Source organism: Eupeodes corollae, chromosome 1 (genome assembly GCF_945859685.1).
Source record: "Eupeodes corollae chromosome 1, idEupCoro1.1, whole genome shotgun sequence".
In the NCBI taxonomy this organism is placed as follows: Eukaryota; Metazoa; Arthropoda; class Insecta; order Diptera; family Syrphidae; genus Eupeodes; species Eupeodes corollae.
In genome coordinates this window covers 31,168,584-31,188,082 of record NC_079147.1, presented here as the reverse complement: position 1 = coordinate 31,188,082, position 19,499 = coordinate 31,168,584, and the positions used below count along the sequence as shown (strand labels likewise).

General features: G+C 31.9%; 1 protein-coding gene across 3 annotated transcripts in view; it reads right to left on the bottom strand.

The window, feature by feature from the left end:
* Positions 1-1,310: 1,310 nt before the first annotated feature.
* Positions 1,311-19,499, bottom strand: part of LOC129939165 (elongation of very long chain fatty acids protein 7) — a 72,235-nt gene continuing 54,046 nt past the window's right edge. For all 3 annotated transcript variants that reach the window (XM_056047068.1, XM_056047067.1, XM_056047069.1), the window contains 5 exons: positions 14,650-14,787; positions 8,154-8,261; positions 8,002-8,082; positions 1,942-2,403; positions 1,311-1,866 (listed from right to left, as the gene is read on the bottom strand). In XM_056047068.1, the coding sequence (XP_055903043.1) occupies positions 1,678-1,866; positions 1,942-2,403; positions 8,002-8,082; positions 8,154-8,261; positions 14,650-14,787 (978 nt within the window). In that variant the 3' untranslated portion in view covers positions 1,311-1,677. The remainder of the gene's footprint in view (positions 1,867-1,941; positions 2,404-8,001; positions 8,083-8,153; positions 8,262-14,649; positions 14,788-19,499) is intronic.

Genomic DNA, 19,499 nt, shown 5'->3' with positions numbered 1-19,499 from the left:
AGCATAAAGGTTTTCATTCCCAGATGAATCATACTAGTAATCATATCTGCACTGGAATCTACGTCACTACCGGGGGAGCATAGTGACTAGTTGAAGATCCTGAAGAAATTATTCAGACCTTCCCAGTTGTCTTTCTCGTACTGCCAAAGGGTTCTCTTTGGAGCTCCTTCTTTATATGGATTTGTTTGACACGAGAAATTAGCAGATATGACACTCTGGTGCGATGTGCCTAGAGGCGTCAATACACTTATTATGTATTTATCAGGATCAAAAGTTAGAAACAAGTCTGCTCGGCCGTTAACGTCTGATATTCGGGTAGGCTCATTGACAAGCTGAGTAAAATGGTTGAACTCAGCAAAAATCTGAGTATTGTGAACATTGAAATCGTCCGTAATAACAAATTCAGTGTGAGGAGACGGAGACAATTCTTTGAATGGAGTCAGACAGAGCATCAATTTCATGAGAAGTCAAAACTGTGTCTACGTTTGGGTTCCGATGAAGGAAACAATGGTGAATGATTTGTTTATGCACGGACAATTTTAACCACATTAAATTAAAAAAGAAGTCAGTACAATGACCGTATTGTGGGAAAAGTTTATAGGCAACATCATTCCTAATATCTGGTTTTTCAATAAGAACGCTAAATAATATTTTTTAAATAAAACAAAAACAGGTACGTTGGATGCCCTTATTTATGGAACTCAATTTCTTTTACATGGCCACCAAAGGCACGCTGGCAGAAGTCCAGACGCTGAAGAAAAAATCGGCTAAAACTGCTGAAATTTCACGTTCGATATTTGTACTAAGTTCATCAATCGTCGCTGGCGTGTTGGCATAGACTATAGACTTGACGTAGCCCCACAGGAATTAGTCTAACAGCATTCACAGTAACGTGCTGGTCTTGATCACCACGGAAGAAGACCGGCTTAATGACGCCGCCGACGGCCCTTACACAAAACCAAACTGTATTTTTTGTCATAATTTAGATTGTACTCGTAACTTTGGGCTTTGAAATATAAGATTTATTCACATTTTCAGTGATGCCCAAAATCTAATTCTGATGTTAAGTGTATGACCCACTCAGGTTAAAAGTCTGGATCCCATGATTTGCAATGTATTTTCTCATAAGCTGTCACATATTAGAAGTGGATACACCCACGATACAGATTTTAAATCAAGATCAATTTATTTTGTCCAAGGTAAACTAACAAAAGTTGATGAGAGGTGATTTGGTCAATGTTTAATACTAACCAATTGATTGGATTTGGATAAAATTGTAATTTTTTAAACTGAAATAAAACAAAATCTCCTTCAAGATCATTTTATTATTTTTTGTTAATTTTATTTATCTTAAATTGAACATCATCTTTTTCACTCTTAATTCTCTAATTTATTTATTCATTTATACTCATTTTGACTTAATATTAAAATATAATAATATAATTTTCATTACATTGTGAATGGTTTTTGTGTGGTTTTGTGTGTTGTGTGTATATGGTGTGCATAGACTTGTTTTTGTTTATTTCTTTTTTATATTTTTATTTTTAATATAAATTCTACCATTTATATGAAAAAAGACTTAAATTATGACGAACAATTTGTAATTTTTTGTTTAAATTTAATAAAATTAATATTTAAGTACAAAAGGCTATGGGTTTGTTTTATTAGTTTCTATAATTAATTATTCGATGGACCTCCGCCATATGTTCGGTGCCGCGTCGTCGTTGTTGTTGTAGATGTGGAGTTAACTCCATCTATGAGATGTTTCGCTGAAATGTTACCATTTGCTTCGGTTGCTTTCAGTTTGCTGATAACTCCGTTAGCAAAACCATTCATATGGAGTTTTTCAGCGGCTAGTTTTTCCTTCTATAAGAAAAAGAAAAAACAGAAAATTGTTAATACCATTTACCAGTAAAGAACTCTAAGGTCTAAAACTCTTACTTTCGCTTCGTTCTTGAGATAGGCCTGTCTGTAGAAGTCCGAGAACAGGAAATAGAACATAACAGCATGAGCTCCAATAAAGTAAGCAAATCCAATGGGGTAGTTGCAATCGTTTTTGAAAAACAATTGGAATGAATGTACCATTACCAAAACGAATTGGATCATTTGCAAGACAGTCAAGTATTTCTTCCACCAGAGATATTTCTGTACTTTTGGTCCCATTGCAGCCAACATGTAGTATGTGTACATTATGATGTGGACGAAGGTGTTGAGGAAGCCAAAGAACGTGCTATGACCACCGGGAGTAAATTTAACGCCCCACCAAACTGACATTGGCATAATTCCATGATGGATGACATGAAGTGTTGAAACTTGATCGTAACGTTTACGAAGCACGAAGAAGAACGTATCGAAGAATTCGGTGAATTTTGAAAAGAAATACCACCAACATCCGGATGCTACCTGTGAATGATATGAAAAAATTAAAATTAATAAACAAAAGTTTAAAAATAGATTTGAACAATTTAATAGTGTCTAGTATTTATATAAAAATCAAGTGGACTTAAAAATATTATAGAATGTAAATTGAAGAACGCTATGACGTCAAAAACAAACATAGTTTCAGTAGTTGTTATTTGCATATTTAATGTTTTCTCATATATGAATATGAGTGCCATATTAACGGATGTTAAGTTTTATTATTTATATTTGTAATAGCTACAGAATTATCAACCATATTTTTAATGTGTGAATTCTTGTGTAAAGTAATCTAAAACTGTCATATCATTTTAAAAAGAGGCTCCGGTACCGGGTTTATGAGTGTGCTGTCTTCTATTAAGTGATTTTACTGAATTTTTAAGTAAATATTTGCTATAACTTAGAAATTTAAAAACGTCAACCGAAACTAATTGGTATATAGAAATGTAAAATCTAAATAGAAATTTTAATGCTAATTTTTATTATAAGAAGCTTTAAGGCATATGCTATGCACGTGCATTTTATGTGAAGAGAGCTGTTTACTTCGTTGAGGTAATATTTCAAAGTTCATGTTCATATATTAAACATTTATTATACGCCTTATACGAATTCCATATAAATACATACAATTGAGCATCTACTAAAAAAAATAATTTTAATTAATTGTTTTGCAATTGAGATTTGACAACTGTAAGCTTTCACTGTAAACGTACCCTTAAAGCAATGACAAACTGTCAGATTTGTATTTAAAGTTCATAATATTATCATAGAGTAGTTATTTTGTATGTTCGCCGTAGCCACAAGGTGGCGTTTAAAGTTTTATATACAAAAACTGAAGTACAAAAACTGGACTAGCTAATGTCGCCACTAAGTGCCGCCCCGTATAATCTCGCAATGACAATACTATAGGCACTGTCATACTATAGATACATGGAGTGCTAGCAGCCAACTTCACGATGGTTCCACTTTTAACGGACAAAACTCTAGCGCTTTGCGAAAAATTGTGTAACATTTAAATTTAATACTCACAGCGCACAGCCTGCTTCTGGCTTCATTTTGCACGAACTGTCAAAATTTTTCAAAAACATACAAAAAAACAGTCATCGTTTGTCTATTATACTAGATGTCAACACTTTCTATGTCAGAAAAAGCTTATCTCAACTAAATACAAACAGATGTCGCTAAATATTTCATAACTTTTTTTGCCACTGTGCCTGGAAGGGCTAGTGTAGCTAATATTTTAAGTGGAATCATTTTATTCAAATTTTGTATGGAAAACTCACACCACTAGCAGTCCATGTATAGTATTTCAATGACTATAGGTTTTACATACAAAGCTGTCAGTTAATAACTATAAGTAAAGGATGGTTGAATTTTAAGGGCCGATCTTGAATGTTAACCTCACCTAAACGTCAAGTTTTTTCTGCATGTGTTTTGACATTTCTCAATAATTTTAGAGTAAATGAATTTGAAACATGGAAGGGTACACATTCGGGCAATGCGTTAAATTTGTTCAGGCTTATATGAAAATAGGAGTTCAATTCAACGTGCATATCGTGAACTTCGTGATCTTTTTATTATTCAAAATAGTGCAAAAGTTTGAGTTGACTGGGTCTGTAAGAGATGTGAAAACACCAGTGAATGCTTGTACAGCTCGTACTGTAGAAAATATTACTGCTGTTTGTGATAGCAGGGCTGTGGCTGAAGAGTCGTCCACTTCAATTCTTTGTCGTGCCCAACAATTGCACCTATCACGCTCGTCGTTGTTGAACATTACTAACAAGTTGCAATGGACTTAAGAACTTGAAACTCTTTATCATTCAAGCGTCGTCAATGGCCAGATAGGCAAGAAATAGCAAAAGTGGATGATCAATTTTTGAAGAAAATCACCTTCAGTGATAAGGCACTTGCACCTCAGTAAAAAATTAGGCGCAACGGTCCGTTGAGGACTAGGGCCTCGAAAAAGGCAGTAGGTACCCGTACAAAAATAACTTTAGATGGCACAGGCAGGGATCGAACCCTAGATCTCTGGCATGACAGTTCAACACACTAACCATTATGTCACGGGTACTACAATCTCACCTTAGTGGGTTCGTCAATAAGCAGAATTGCTGTATTTGGGCGAATGATAATCCAAGAGTGATTGTCGTAAAACCAATGCACCCACAAACAGTGACTGTTTGGTGCCGTATTTTTTCCAAAAGAAGGCCGATCAATGAATGTCGTAATGGTTTTTGATGTCTTGAGATGATAACGAACTCTTATTGTCCTCAATTGGAATTTGCCACCAGCCAACCAGCTAACGAAATTATGGCTCTTTTATGCGACAAATTCAATCGTTGTGTTATCTCACGTAAGCCAAGATCATGTAATTTGACCACCAGCAACAATTCAAGAGCTTAATGATGAGATATTTTGGCACATTATGGCTGAAACACAAACACGCTTCAGTTTCGTCTGCATTACGATTGTCCTACTTCGAGGGTGCTTTGAATGAAATTTCGAATATGACATTTCTAAAATGGCACTTGTGTCATTGGGCAGGTTCAGGTGACATATAAGGGACTTGAAGTAAAGCAAGTTTCTAATATCTGATTAGCCAGCTGCAAAAAAATTGCCATCCAATTAAGGCTGCTTTTTTGGAAAGTTAACTTGAAAGTTAGTCAAAAAAATCTCCCTAACTATTAAGTCAAGTGAACTTATGTCACAATGACAATTGATAATGTTTTTTTAATTCAACTAAAAGCTGAACTTTATTACTCCATGAATTATTTATTTTTTGCACAATTCCATTTAATCTTTTGTGTAAGAGGGTTCCTTGTCAAATTGGAAGAGAAATAAGTAATATTACTTAACAATATAAAATACAAATCGTGATGGATTGTAGCTTGTCTGAGGAGTGTTTTGTAGACAATAATGTTTTTGATAGTTTTTGTACAATTAACTGAAGGTAGTGGTTAGTGAACTAAAGTTAAAAGTTTGAAGGATATGACAGTCGAAAAACTAACTAATTGTCTTGGTCAAAATGTGCTTTTAGAAGATGCAGTTGACTGCAAATGCAGTCACTAGTGTTGTCTGAACCTACCCATTAGTAGCTTTTATTTTTTCTCAAAAGTTTGTTTTGATTTTTCGTGCAGTACAAAATATTAGCCTATAATAACCATTGGGAATCCCTCCAAAAGCAAATGTATTTAGTTTGTTGACTTTTTTTTAACAGCTGTTGAGCTGTCAAACAAAACAAAAGTTCAGCAAATTTGAACTAGAGCTTCCGTTTGGAGTCACATTACGTTGTTTTTCTTACGATTATCAAACGAAAGATGAGGCCAAAGCTTCATTGTGATAGCATGCATTGAATTCCTATAGCTGAACTCATAAACGTCAGACGAAGCTGAATGGAGGTGTGACACCGAAGTATCAGCGGCTATTTACCCGATATTTTGATCCATGCATAATTTAACCATTACAATAATATCATTAAAAATCAAAATCAAAAATAAATGACAATAATTTAATAAACAATTTTTGTTTTATTCATTTGAAGATTTAAGAACTCAAGATTTCTTTGTCTAGGAACATTGGACAGTGTAAATTATATGAAGAGCGTTAATTAATGAATTTAAGAGTTTTTCAAAAAGAGTTTTCATTTCCGATAGTCCACTATTTATTTTCTAATTTGACAAGTAGAAACTTTGCAATTACTATGACAATGGAAAGATATACTCTTGGCCAATGTATTGAAATTGTTAAAATTCACAAAACTAATTTACATATCTTAATTATTCAAGTTTCTTTAATTTTTCTTATTAGTTTCTTTCGCACTTTAGGACTTTAATTTCTTGTAAAAAAAGATATTTTGGATGTAAGATGTTAACAATATTTGAAAATTGAAGGTCCTACAGGAGGGACACATATTTGTTTTTTCTATATCTCGAAAACGGTATAAACAATACCCAAGGGCGGATCTAGACTTTTAGCCAGGGGGGGGTTCCGGTTTATTTCCTTTAAAATTGTCATAATTTGTCCAACAATCAATTGCTATATAATTTAAATCACCCTACATCGTCCTAAACTAAATATATTCAGGATTAAATATCCAAATAGGGTATTTATGCCTTTGTCTTCTTGAATAAGAAGAGTATTTCAGGTACGGGCTTGACATTTTCACAAAATATTTTTGAAGATGCAAGCTGTACAAATGGAAACATTTTTTGAAAATTTTACTCTAAACGATTAAAAAACTTTGTTATTTAATCAATTTTTTAAATGGCCCACTTTCAAAAAACCCCAAACTTTAAATTTGCAATAAGAAAACTGGAATAAAGCTATTGACGAGTTTCAGAAGCAACGTGTTAAGCGAAATTCAAAATAGTCGCCTTTATTTGTGATTTTTTAAAGATCTCGGAAACAACATGTGGCTCAACAACAGGGTTAAGTTTAGTCATATCAAAAAACCTCCGAAACTAAAAGTTTTGTTTTCAAATCTGTGGTCAAAAAATTAATTCAAGTTTATATCAAAAATATTGTCAAAGCCAATATTACAACATTTGTAACTTTAAAGAAGATTTTAAAGTCTTCCTTTGTTGTTTTATATTTTTGTATTCTTAACCTTAGATGAAGATATTTTTGTAAGAAATTGATTGAAAAAATATTTGTCTGACAAACCGTTAATATAATTATGGTTTTCGAATTGCACTTTTAAGCATTAAAATGTTGTAAAAAATAAACATTAAATAATTTGATTTGAAATACATATAAGTCCTAATGATAATTAAATAAGTCACTATTTCAAAAATTGCGCCTTAAAATTTTTTCATACTTTACCACTTTATAGAAATGAAGCCTTTAGGTCTTCAATATTTGTTATGTAAATATAAATCAAAAATACAGGAAGAACATTTGTGTAATCCATCAGCAATCAATATGCATTTTCGTTTTTGAAAAAAAAATATAAAAAATCAATGTGTTTGTTTCTTCAAAAGATTAATCATGACGTTGTTAACTAATTTCCTGTTAACAGTTTAAATGCATCTTAAGAAAAATACAAATTTCAGAAGTGTAAACTTTTCAATGATCAATCGGAATATTTACAAAAATTCCATCCGGTTTTTATGAAAATAATAATCAGAAGTAATTCTTTTGAACTTTAGACATCCTTTAACGTAAATGACCCATCAAAATATATAAAAACGTGTTTAGATCAATAAATACTTCTAAAATAAAAATGATCATAATGTTTATTGAGAAATCAAAAGTACAAATTCTCATACGCGAGTTACTTCGACTTATGAATATGATAATTTTTGTATTTTTTTCAAAAAGGTTTCATGTTTGTCTAATTAACGATCAGTGACGCTGCCACTATTGGTATCGAGTAATTTGTGTCGTTGGCTTACTGAAAGTACATTGAACTTATACTCCAGATCAGTAAGCTTAATTTTTTGGAAATTCAAATGCATTTTTAAAAACAGGATTTTAACAAAAACCGAAAGAATTAATTCCAATGAATTGATTGATTTATGTTGAAAAAGTTATTTTTGGACTTAAAATTTAAATGAAATTTGATATTAATTTACAACGACTTACCCTTATAGCTTTCGGACTGTTTGAATAATCAACTGGTTGACATCTTAGATTATAACCATTAAGCCATCCACCTTGAGCTGCCTAAGTAAATAAAAGAATTTTGTTTAAAATTTTGTATAAACTTAAATTTGCTTTAACTTTAATTTACATACCTCATAGAATAAAAACATACTGAATATCACTTGAATAAAATTGTAGACAATCAATATTTTTCGCAATTGAAATGGTTTTCTGTTTTCCATTAATCTTGGGCCAAGAACCTAAAATTATAAATGAAAATATGGTAAATGAACAAATGTACATCAAAAGGGGATTTTTTTTCTTCAAAAAGTTTAACAGTACAAAACTTTGTTTTTAAAAATAATAATAAAGTAATAAGTCAATTAAAACTTTAATAATATAGTTCGATTAGACATGTGAAGGTTATTTAAATTTAATTTTTTTTTCGTGTTATCCACAAAATACCAAGATGCTAAATTATTTCGGTTATTTAAATAACAATCAGGTTTCAATTATTTCGAAAAAGGCATTATTTCAATTAACCCGAAACAATTACAAAAGTTGGGAATAGGAACGAGCAAGTAAATTTAAAAATAACAATTGTCTCATGCATTTATTGTAAATTGATCAAGTTTTTGTTTTAAATTATTAGATGACGTTATAATAATTGCATTTTGGAATAACGGATGATGTTTTAATATCGCACAAAAGCAATCAAATTGAGTTCAAGCAAGGCTAATACATTAAGTTTTTAAATATTCGGATACGTAGAATGCATTGTTTTGCTAAGAATATAAACAATGTACTTAATTATTATTGTTTTTTGACCCTCTTTATCAGACTTAAAATGTGTTGCTTTCATTTATCATACACATTTAATTTTAAGTTTGGTGTACCATAGGGTAGCCATTTAGGACCCTTATTATCTATTTGAAATTAAATTTTATAGAATGTAGCGCTCTTTTTGTTTCACATTTCTTTTAGTAATTTTCAAAGCTTTATTAAAATTTCAGCTTTCGTAGGAATGTGTGTCTATTTTTATTACTACTTGCGGTGTCTAAAGTTGATGAAAAATATGAATTTGTTTATCATTCTTGCTGAAGAACGCTGACCCCTTAAACAGAATAAAAATCACTGTAGAATAAACTCTCATTTGGGGTTATCGGGAACTTCTTTTCCCATGGATTTGTTCCCATATTCCAAAAATTGGTATCGGGAATTTTTCGAAATTGGGAAAAAAATTAATATGGAAAAATACCTATTGGCAACTTTTTTTTTATTTGAAAATTTTGTGTTTTTCTCTCTGAATATTTCCTCGTTATTTAGTTGCCGGAATTGAAAGCGGAGCAATCAATGTAAGCAATTCTCAACAAAATATTAATACAAATTTATCTTTTTAATGTCGAATTCAGCAAATACTCACCAAGTTCACGTTTTAATTAGTATAATGGAAAAAAGAGAGATATTGATAATGGTTTCACAACAAATCGGTCTAAGAAAGATGTATCAACATTTTTCAAAAAGTAGAAAAAAGAACTTAACAGTGTGGGCCCACCAACAAAATCTATATCTGAATGGAAAAAAGTGGATGATAAGTTGATAGCCATGATTTCTTTTCTTAAAAAAAATAATTTAAGGTATGGCTTGATAAAAAAAAGTAAGTGAGATAGAAAATGTCTAAAAATAGAAGACAAAAAAAGCAACCGGTGGAGGCCCAAAGAGTATAAATTTATACCGTTGGAGAAAACGATAATACGAATTTGTACCTTAGAAGAATCGGTGGAAGAATGCCCAGACGCTTTAACTTTTGGTTTCCCAGCTGAACATTGAAAACAGAACTTCAACTCCTCGTCCTACAAAAAAGCCAGAAAAATGAAAACTTGTGACGTCGCTTTGCAACGAGAAATTAAAATCCAAAAAGAATTCTGCAATAAGGTTGAAAAGGCAGTTAAGGCTATGAAGCGACACCAAAGGGAAATGCAATACCATTTCAAGAAAATATAAAGGTCCAATGGCAAAATTAGTGAGTTTCAGAAGAAGATGTTGGATGAAACCTCAAGGCACAACCTTGAAATGGAAGCGATGAGAAAGCAGGTTAAAGCAAAAGTTAAAGCAAAGCTCGAGTTCCATTTACTTGAAATCGCCTTATGGATTAATTTTAAAAAATATATTCTTTGCATTTTTAATTAAGAATTGAGTCTTAGACGAAAACAAACAATTTTTTCACTAAGAACCGACTATCAAATCAATACAAAACTATGTTCGAAAATAAATTTATTATTTTCATGTTGGCGAAGTTTGTTCCCAAGGAAAAAGAATTCCGTGGGAAATTCCCGATAGTAGGAACTTGCTCCCGGGAAGGGAAACATTCTTATGGAAAATATTTCCCAAGTAATTGCCGATTGCTGATTGTCTACTGATTTATCAAATTTCGACTAAAATGCTATAGCGTGACTATGTTTAATATCTTTGCCAGTAAGTTCCAATTGCATTGATTAAATAATTTATTTAAAATCTAATAATGCACAAAACGGTCGTTAAATGCAACTCTAAGCTGCTGGAAGAATTTGAAGTTGAGTGAAATTTGTCTGCTTCAATTATTCTTTCTGCATAAATAAACGCTTGTATAAGTAAAAGTGATGTATGCCATAAAATTAAAAGCAATATTACTCTAAAAACCACCAAGGCTAAAGTTGCAACACTTGATAAAATTTCTTATGACCAATTTTCACATTTGTTCCTGTATGGATTGGGGGGCATTCTTATAGATTGGACTTATTTTACTTTAGAAAAGTGTAGTAAGGCTAAATTTCAACAGTCTTATAAAAAGTAAATTAAGGCCAAATTGATTTATTTTTCTTTCAACAGTATGGGTGTCAAAATCCTATACTGTGCCCAAGTAGAGACGTTGCATGCCCCCTTACTTATCCCAAAGTAAAAATATGTTGGCCTTTTTTCTCAAAATAATTTGGACTTATATCACTTTTTTAATGTGAAATATGGCCAACAGTTGAAAGTTTGCCAATTTTTATAAGTTGGGCTTATTTCACTTGGCGTAGTTTTACGGCACTAGAACAAAGGCCAAGACTCTCAAATCACAAGATCTCGGTTCCAAATTTTGATAGCCTCTTCGAGAATAAAGACGGTTAGGAAACTAGTTTGCCATTTGTGGCACATATTACCACATTGTACCAAATTGTTAGAAATTAAATGTCAGCTACTTTAATATCTTCTAATTCCACCCTTGAAAATTAACTAATTGCACCACAAACCGCTAATTACGCCAAACAGTGACATGTTGAGTTTAGAGAGGGGTTTCAACAATCATTCTTGGATTTTTCGAGCCTTAAATGGACTGTTTGACAAAATATCCTCCGATTTTTTAATGAAAATAAGGATCAACCATCATACGACGATATCGATAATCTTAACCCTTATGACCTAAGTCCTTATGCAAAAGAAGGTAATGTTGTCTATGGAATGTCTCATTCGAAAAATCGACCAAGAATCGCTAAATCTGGGGCTTTTCCAAAACTTTCGAAAACTGTCGTCTTCAACAGCAATATTTTTATTTGTTTCGGAAGGACTTACACTGTTCGGTTCTTCACATCAAAAACTTGTCCAGCTGCAATTTATCAACCAGTCTCAATAAGTCGGCTTGGAAAGTTGCTCAAGACGATACATAAAAGTGCTTTAAGTTAGCCAATTGTGATTGGATTGCAAAATGTAACCGTTTTTTATATTAATTCTAACAATTTTAATATGTTTTTTTAAGCATGTATCACATTATTTTTTAAATGGTGTATTTTTTACTTCTGAAATGTCAATGCTTTGTTCAAACTTCAAAATAAAACCTTTTAATGGAAAGCCTATTTTCGTATATTTAAACTCTGACAGTGTTAAATATTGAAGCGGTAGCTACATTTTTTGTAAAACAAATTTGTTCGACAGCTGACCGCTGACAACTATAACTTAACTGTCATAAGTTGAGCATTGTCTGCGTTCAATCTCAGATAGATAGGGTATAAGGATACCTTTTTGTAAGTGTTTTACGTGTAAAATAACAGCTGATTTTAAACAGCTGATGTGTCAAAAAAGCAATCCAAAGATAAAGATATACAGCTGATTAAACACATGATTGAATTTCAAGAAACTTGACAATTGATTTCAGCTTTTTGTATTTGTTGATAAACAAAAAGGTACAAAATGTTAGTTAAAGTTGTATTTGAGGATGTTCTGTACATAATAGGCGATGAAAAAGCTATTTGCCTCCAAATATTAAAAGGTAATTATGATCTATTTTTTTAACTTCAAAATCGACTTATTTTGTTCTCGTTTTCTAGATGATCAATCCGACGAATCAGTTGAAATATCCATTTAATTTTTTTCTAACAACAATTTTGACTTCGAAGCTTAAATGTTTCTCTGCTTTTTGTTAACAGCAGAAAGTTGTTTTTATTTTTTGACAACTATCTCAATACAGCTATACAACTCGTTCAACAAGGTATCTAAAAATCCACCTATCCAAGATACCCTATCCAACACGAGATTGAACGCAGCCATTGTGCAAACTTCAACGGTTGCGGATACTTTGAGTGTTCAACAATGGGTCAAAAATAATAAAAATTTAAAGGCAATTTTTAACAAAATGCGGCACATTTGAATCTTAAATAGATTTTGGGACACAATTCCCATTGAAATTAGTGTAAGTTAATAAGTTAATATATTTAAATGAGTGGAGTTCTTGGATACACTTATCATATCAACATAAATTGTGTCCTATTTCATGCAAGTCAAATCGAAAAAAAATGGAAGTCCGAAGAAGTTCTCTGCAGGCTTAAAAGTAAACACTGCAACTCAGCCCTTTAAAATTTTATGATGACATTATTTTCCTTTGCAACCAAGAACCAATGAATTCTTAAGCCAATTTCAAGCTACGAATAAATTAAATGCAATTCAAAAAAAAAAAAACAATTCTTACGGGTAAAATAATTTAACGATCTCTTAAAATATCTATAATATAGGTTCTGACTGCAAGATAAGAAATTAAAATCCATGAAAAGTCCAAAGGTATAAAAGCGATATGCCAAGTATATCTTTCTTTGTGATAATTTGTTCAACCCATGGAATGGTTTCTTAAAGGCATAACGTGTCTTTAAGTAGGTACCTACTACCTAAATAGATCCAGCTTTTAGCCTTGAACCTGATACAATAAAATATATTCTATCTTTCATATCTGTTATCTACTTTGCCAGCAATATGCACTTGAACTGGTTTAAATTAAATAGAAAGATATAGACAATAGGAGTGGTATTGCCTATATAAGACGAGTATAAGGCATAATTAATGGAAAAATCCAGAAAGATTCCCTTTAAAACTGGATGAAGATGTTTAAAATTGTACCTAGATAGATATCGTCAATTAGCGTTGAAGCTCTGCATTGTATAAAGGACAAAGTTGCCCTATACTATCGTCAACTTGTCCAACAGTGGGGCAATGTTCTTCGCTTGTATGGCATAAATTCATTATAAAACTCAAGTTTTATTTATTACATCGAAACGGAGAGTTCCACAATTTCAAACAATATTTTTACCGAACAATTTTATATTTCTAATATTTGTCTTAGAATATTCTCAGGAGGGTTGACAGAGTCAAAGAAGTTTTGAGAAAATATATCAGAAACCGAACTCTACAAATCATCTGCTCAGAGTTCAAAGCGAAAAACATGGACATTTTTTTAACTCGTAATATGATTTTGATGATTAGGAAGTTTCAAAACTTTGAGATCTTAGAAATATAATTTATTTAAAACGTTATATGTAGCTAAACCACAATCACGCGTTCGATTGCGCCAACTTTGACAAATCCAACAGACACGATAGACTCTTATGAGGTAATCTGAAATGTTACCTTAAGCTTTGTGCTAGCTTAAGATCGAACTCAACATCCAAATAGATCTATTTTCTATTTTATAGCGATTTGACGGCTAAAAACTGTTTTGTCGTTGACCGACTGACTTTACGCTTGGGTGTGGTTAAGCTCTTATTAAATTGGTAATTGGGATATAATTATAATTAATATTTGTTTAATGTTTCTTTTTTTAAATGCCCCTTTTATCAAGTGAGAGCGATTTAGGGCGTCAAATCATAATTATCAATGTTTACTTTAAGTGACAGTTGTCAATTCTTTAAGGGGGTACTAGCAATCAATTGAACAACTACCAATTGAGGATTTTAAAAGATCTACATTTTTATTCAAGAAAGAGCTATAACTTTCCAAGTTAGGCTAAGAGGTTTAATGGTACAATATTTAGAATTTAAATGTATTTAATTTTAATATTGAGCCTTTCAGTGGACATTCAATTTCATTTAACATTTAAACGTTAACTATGTCCACTGTATTCTTGTTTTGCTCATTGAAATGGAAACTTTCAATAAAAAGAAGTTTCTTCTTCTTCTCTTGAAATGTTGATGACTATACCTGCTATGTAATATCTATGTATATATATGCATAATATTGCACTTAAGAAAATGAATCCGTTCACTTATAAGGTCCTATAAACTATATTATATATTATAATATAACTTACAAATTATAAGGTATATGAATGCACTAAGGTGTGGATTTTTGTTGTTATTGTTAACTTACCTTAACAAAATATGCATATGTAAGACTTATTGCTATTGTGGGGAATGGTGAACTCATCAATGGCCAATCTCTCGTTCGCGGATCTGATTTGTTGTCCATCAGGTCCCGCCATCCATCGTAAATTGATGTAATAAAAGCCTTAAAAAAATAAAAACAATAATAAATTAATTAATTAGGTTAAATATTTTATCATTTCATATGTTAATAAAAATTCTTTTATCCAAACTGGAATATTGTTATACGATGAACAAGTATTTATTATTTGCTTTAAAAATGTTATCTTTTTTGAAACAAAAAGAATAAATTATCTCTGCACTGAATTTATAAAATCAAATAAATTGCTTCCATTAAATAGAATTTAAATTAATATTAATTTTTGGAAAAAGTAATAAATTTTAATTGTCTGTATTTTATAAATACAGCGTAATTTTTATATTTTTCAGTGCTAAAAACAAATTTTATTTTGTACTGGTCGGGAAGAGATTTTTTAAATAATATTATACATCAAATTTTGCTAGAACGCGCAAAAACAGACTTTTCAAACTTATCATCAGACTAAGCATAGACCTCTTCTTAAAACTCATAATTTGACATTTTAATTGTTAATGTTGATGCATTAAAAAAATTCATAAAGTTTTTGTTTAAATATTATTTTTCTCAAAATAAGATTCATATATGTTAAATATTTATATGTAATAAATATTTAATATATAGTTCTTACATTAAAGGAGAATTTTATTTCCACCTTTGAGAATAATTTAATAAAATATCTGGTAATTACTTTTTTATGAATGTTCCAAATTTTAATATAAACTTTTCGTAGGAGCGCAGAATGAAATAATAGTAAAAGAGGGGGAAGCTTCTCACACTGATTACTTTAACAAAATATTAATAACAATATTTATGTGCTAGATAAATAAATTAAAAGTTAATTAACTATTTTGTTCCGAGATTGTTAGTGGAAAACCATTTTTTAACAACTTTAATTACATACCTTATATAAACAAAAAACAGATTGGATTTTTCCGTTAACAACAAAATTTAGCACAGAATGAAATCATTTCAAGTCATATCGAGAATCGATAGACTTAAAGTTTTATGAAAAAAGTGACTGTTGAATTTTTATTAAAATTTTACTTAATGTTGTAAACAATATTTTTTGTAAGATGAAACTAATTTGAAGCTTACATTTTTAATTTTTGTCGTTGAATCGTTTTTGTAAAAAAAACATTACTTAAATTTTTCTCAAAATTTTTGAAGATGTCAAAATCGTTACTCTGAAGGTAAAATCCCTATGATTTAAAATCAATTTGGGACAACTTTAATTCAAAATCTTGGACCTGTTTATTGGTTTTTTGGTCGTGGCTTACTAATGACTCTGAAATACCTTTTTGGATGATATTTTAAGTTGTTGCGTGAAACATCTTACTCATCAAATGTAGTCTAAAACTCGTAGATGCGGTTGACAAACATATGTATTTATACCGGCAATCATATTTATGAACTAGAAATTTGTCGCACTTGTTTGACAAATCTGTATTTTATGAAACATTGACAGGTGGTAAATTTATCTGAAAAATATAATGACAAATTTTGGCATGTCAATTTTGTCGTCATATGCTGCCACATTTTTCGTGACAGTTTTATTGTGTAATCTTGAAATGTAAGTATAGAGCAGCTCAAAAGGTAGTGCAGAGGTGTGTGAGACGAGATAGGAAGGCCAGGTTAGACAAATTGGCAGAAAGCGCTGAGGAAGATTCAAGAAGAGGTTCGGCGAGGATGCCGTACAAAATCACTAAAAACCTTGTAGTCCAACAAAATATTGTCAACCATCCTATTCGTAGCACGAACGGTAGTCTTTAAGTGTTAATGGAAGATCAATTGCGGAGATGGAAGGAGCACTTCTGGTACATTGCTGATCAATGAACAGAATGCAAATGCAAACGCTAATTCAAATCATCAACTGCCGAAAATTACGTAGATCCACCAGACCAATTAATATTGACCGATACATCTTTTAAAGAACAACAAAGCAGCTGGGCTGGATTGCATACCTGCCGAATTCCCCAAAGCAGACGCCGACTTGGCTGCCGGTATTTTGTTGCCACTTGTTAAGTCTGTTTTGGAAAACGAAACGAAGCTATTTGGCACTTGATGGTGGAACGGACCCGGATGTCACAAATAGAATAAAAAAAACCCGCAGTGCATTCGGAATCCTTTATAAAGTTTGAAACTCCAGGAAAATAGCGCTCCGTACCAAGTTAAAGTTGTTTGAGTCCAACGTAAAATCCGTGCTCCTATAACCTGGAAGTGCTCTGCTGACATCTCGAGAAGGTTGCAAACTTCTGTCACCGCTGTCTACATTACATCCTGAACATCCGATCGCCACACACCATATCTAACGATTAACTGTGGCTTAGGACGTTGTAAAAAAAGTGGATGTTGACATCGCGCAGAGAAAGTGGCTCTGGATTGGAAGCCGGACGACAACATAGAAAAGCAGTGCTTTCAATGGAATCCTCAAGGTAGAAGGCCAAGAGAAACATGGAGATCATCTGTCAAGAAGGAAGCTCGGTCCCAACGAAGAAGAAGAACAATCTTGAAATGTATTGAGATCGAAAAAATGCGATATATTTAACTAAACCTTTGCATTTTGTTTCAATTTACATCATTTATCGACCAATTTTTACGCTGGTAAAATTAACAGAACACTGACACTCTTTCAATTTTAAAATGTCAAAGCCTGCAAAATCGTGTTTTATTATTAAAAAGTGAAGTGTATTAAACTTTGAGAGTCTTAAAATGAATAACATTCTCAATATAAGTGTACTAAATATATATACAAAAAAAAGATATATTTTACTGTCTACACTTGACTGTAACTGGGTTTATCGTAGCAATTGTCAGTTAAATATTGACGAATATATAAATTGTAATTTTTTTCATTTCATAAAAGAATTGCCAAACGAAATTTGTCAGAAAATTCCTGAGACAATTTCCTTATGACACGAAAAGATGACAATTTTCGGATATTTTCTTACAATTCTAAAAAATTGTCAAATTGGTTAAGGAAAATGTTGTAAATTAACAAATTTGTCACCTGCCACCCATCGAAATTGTCAATATAAAGGGTGTCCCAAAATTAACGCAAGATTTGAATTTGCCGCCATTCGTGCAGTGAAGTGTTGGCAACCCTAAAAAAAAAGCAATTTGACAGCTAGGGTTATTAAAAATGGAGAGTTACACGATAGAACAACATGTCTTCATTATTAAAGAATATTTCAAAAATAGTGAAAGCTTGGCGGCTGCAGTTCAAAAATTTCATACAAAATATGATCGGAATAGTGTTTTAACTTCGTCAACTGTGAAGAGATTAATTGAAAAATTCATGGAGACTGGATCCGTTGGAGACGCCAAACACACTAGTCGTCCAAAAACAAGCCGTTCAAATGTGAATGTCGAAGCAGTGCGTGAGAGTGTTGCTGACAATCCAGGAATCTCAATTCGACGTCGTGGACAAGAATTGCAAATTTCAAGAACCTCTCTACAGCGTATACTCACCAAAGATCTGTGTTCAAGCTTACAAAATTCAATTAACACAACAATTGAAGCCTAATGACCATGGACAGAGAAGAGAGTTCGTTAAATGGATTATTGAACATCAACAAATGGACCCTGATTTTTCGAGCAAAATCATCCTAAGCGATGAAGCACATTTTCATCTTGATTGCTTTGTCAATCGCCAAAATTGCCGCATTTGGGGTTCGGATAACCCACATGTGATTATCGAAAAACAAATGCATCCACAACGCGTGACTGTATGGTGTGGATTTTGGGCTGGAGGCATAATTGGGCCATATTTTTTTGAAAATGATGCTGATCAAGCAGTGACTGTTACTGTTGCTCGATATCGCGACATGATTACACAGTTCTTTCTGCCAAAATTGGATGATATTGATGTGTCCAATATGTGGTTTCAACAAGACGGTGCCACATGTCATACAGCCCGTGAAACAATTCAATAACTGCATGAGACATTTCCAGGTCGTGTACTCTCTCGTTTCGGTGATCAAAATTGGCCTTCTAGATCGTGTGCTTTAACACCATTAGACTTCTTTTTATGGGGTTATTTGAAATCACAAGTCTATGTCAACAAGCCCACAACCACCCGTGCATTAAAGGAGGAGATTCAACGCTGCATCAACGAAATTCAGCCACATTTATGCAGAATGGTCATGGAAAATTTCAACAAAAGAGTGCGCATGTGCATGCAAAGCCGTGGAGGCCATTTGTCCGATGTGTTATTCCATACATAACCCTATCCTTTGTACTTTACGAGTCAATAAAAATATAACTATCAAAAGACTAAAAACGGCGTTTTTTATTTAATTCAAATCTTGCGTTAATTTTGGCACACCCTTTATATGAAATATGCCCCAGATTATAATAATATAAAACTTATTAAAACAATATATCTATCAAGCATTATTATTTAAAGTTCTCGAGCTCTTAGAAAAAAACACCCGATATAAATCGTATATGCCATAAACTATACATATATTGATTGTTTTCGCATGAAATTCATTGATATTTCATAACAATTTTCTCTTCAGTAAACCAAAGAAAATATTTATGTTACTTAATGCAATAGTAGAATATTTATTTTGTGCATGCGGAAAAATATGCACAATTTGCATTTAATCCAATGGCCCCATTTATGAATATTAGGGCACGATTCTATTAATATGTTTATAATATTTATGTAGGTAACTACCTACATACTCTACATTATGTCGCATTCACACGAATTAAATTATGTTTGTTTTTTAATGACATTTTTATTGTCTTTA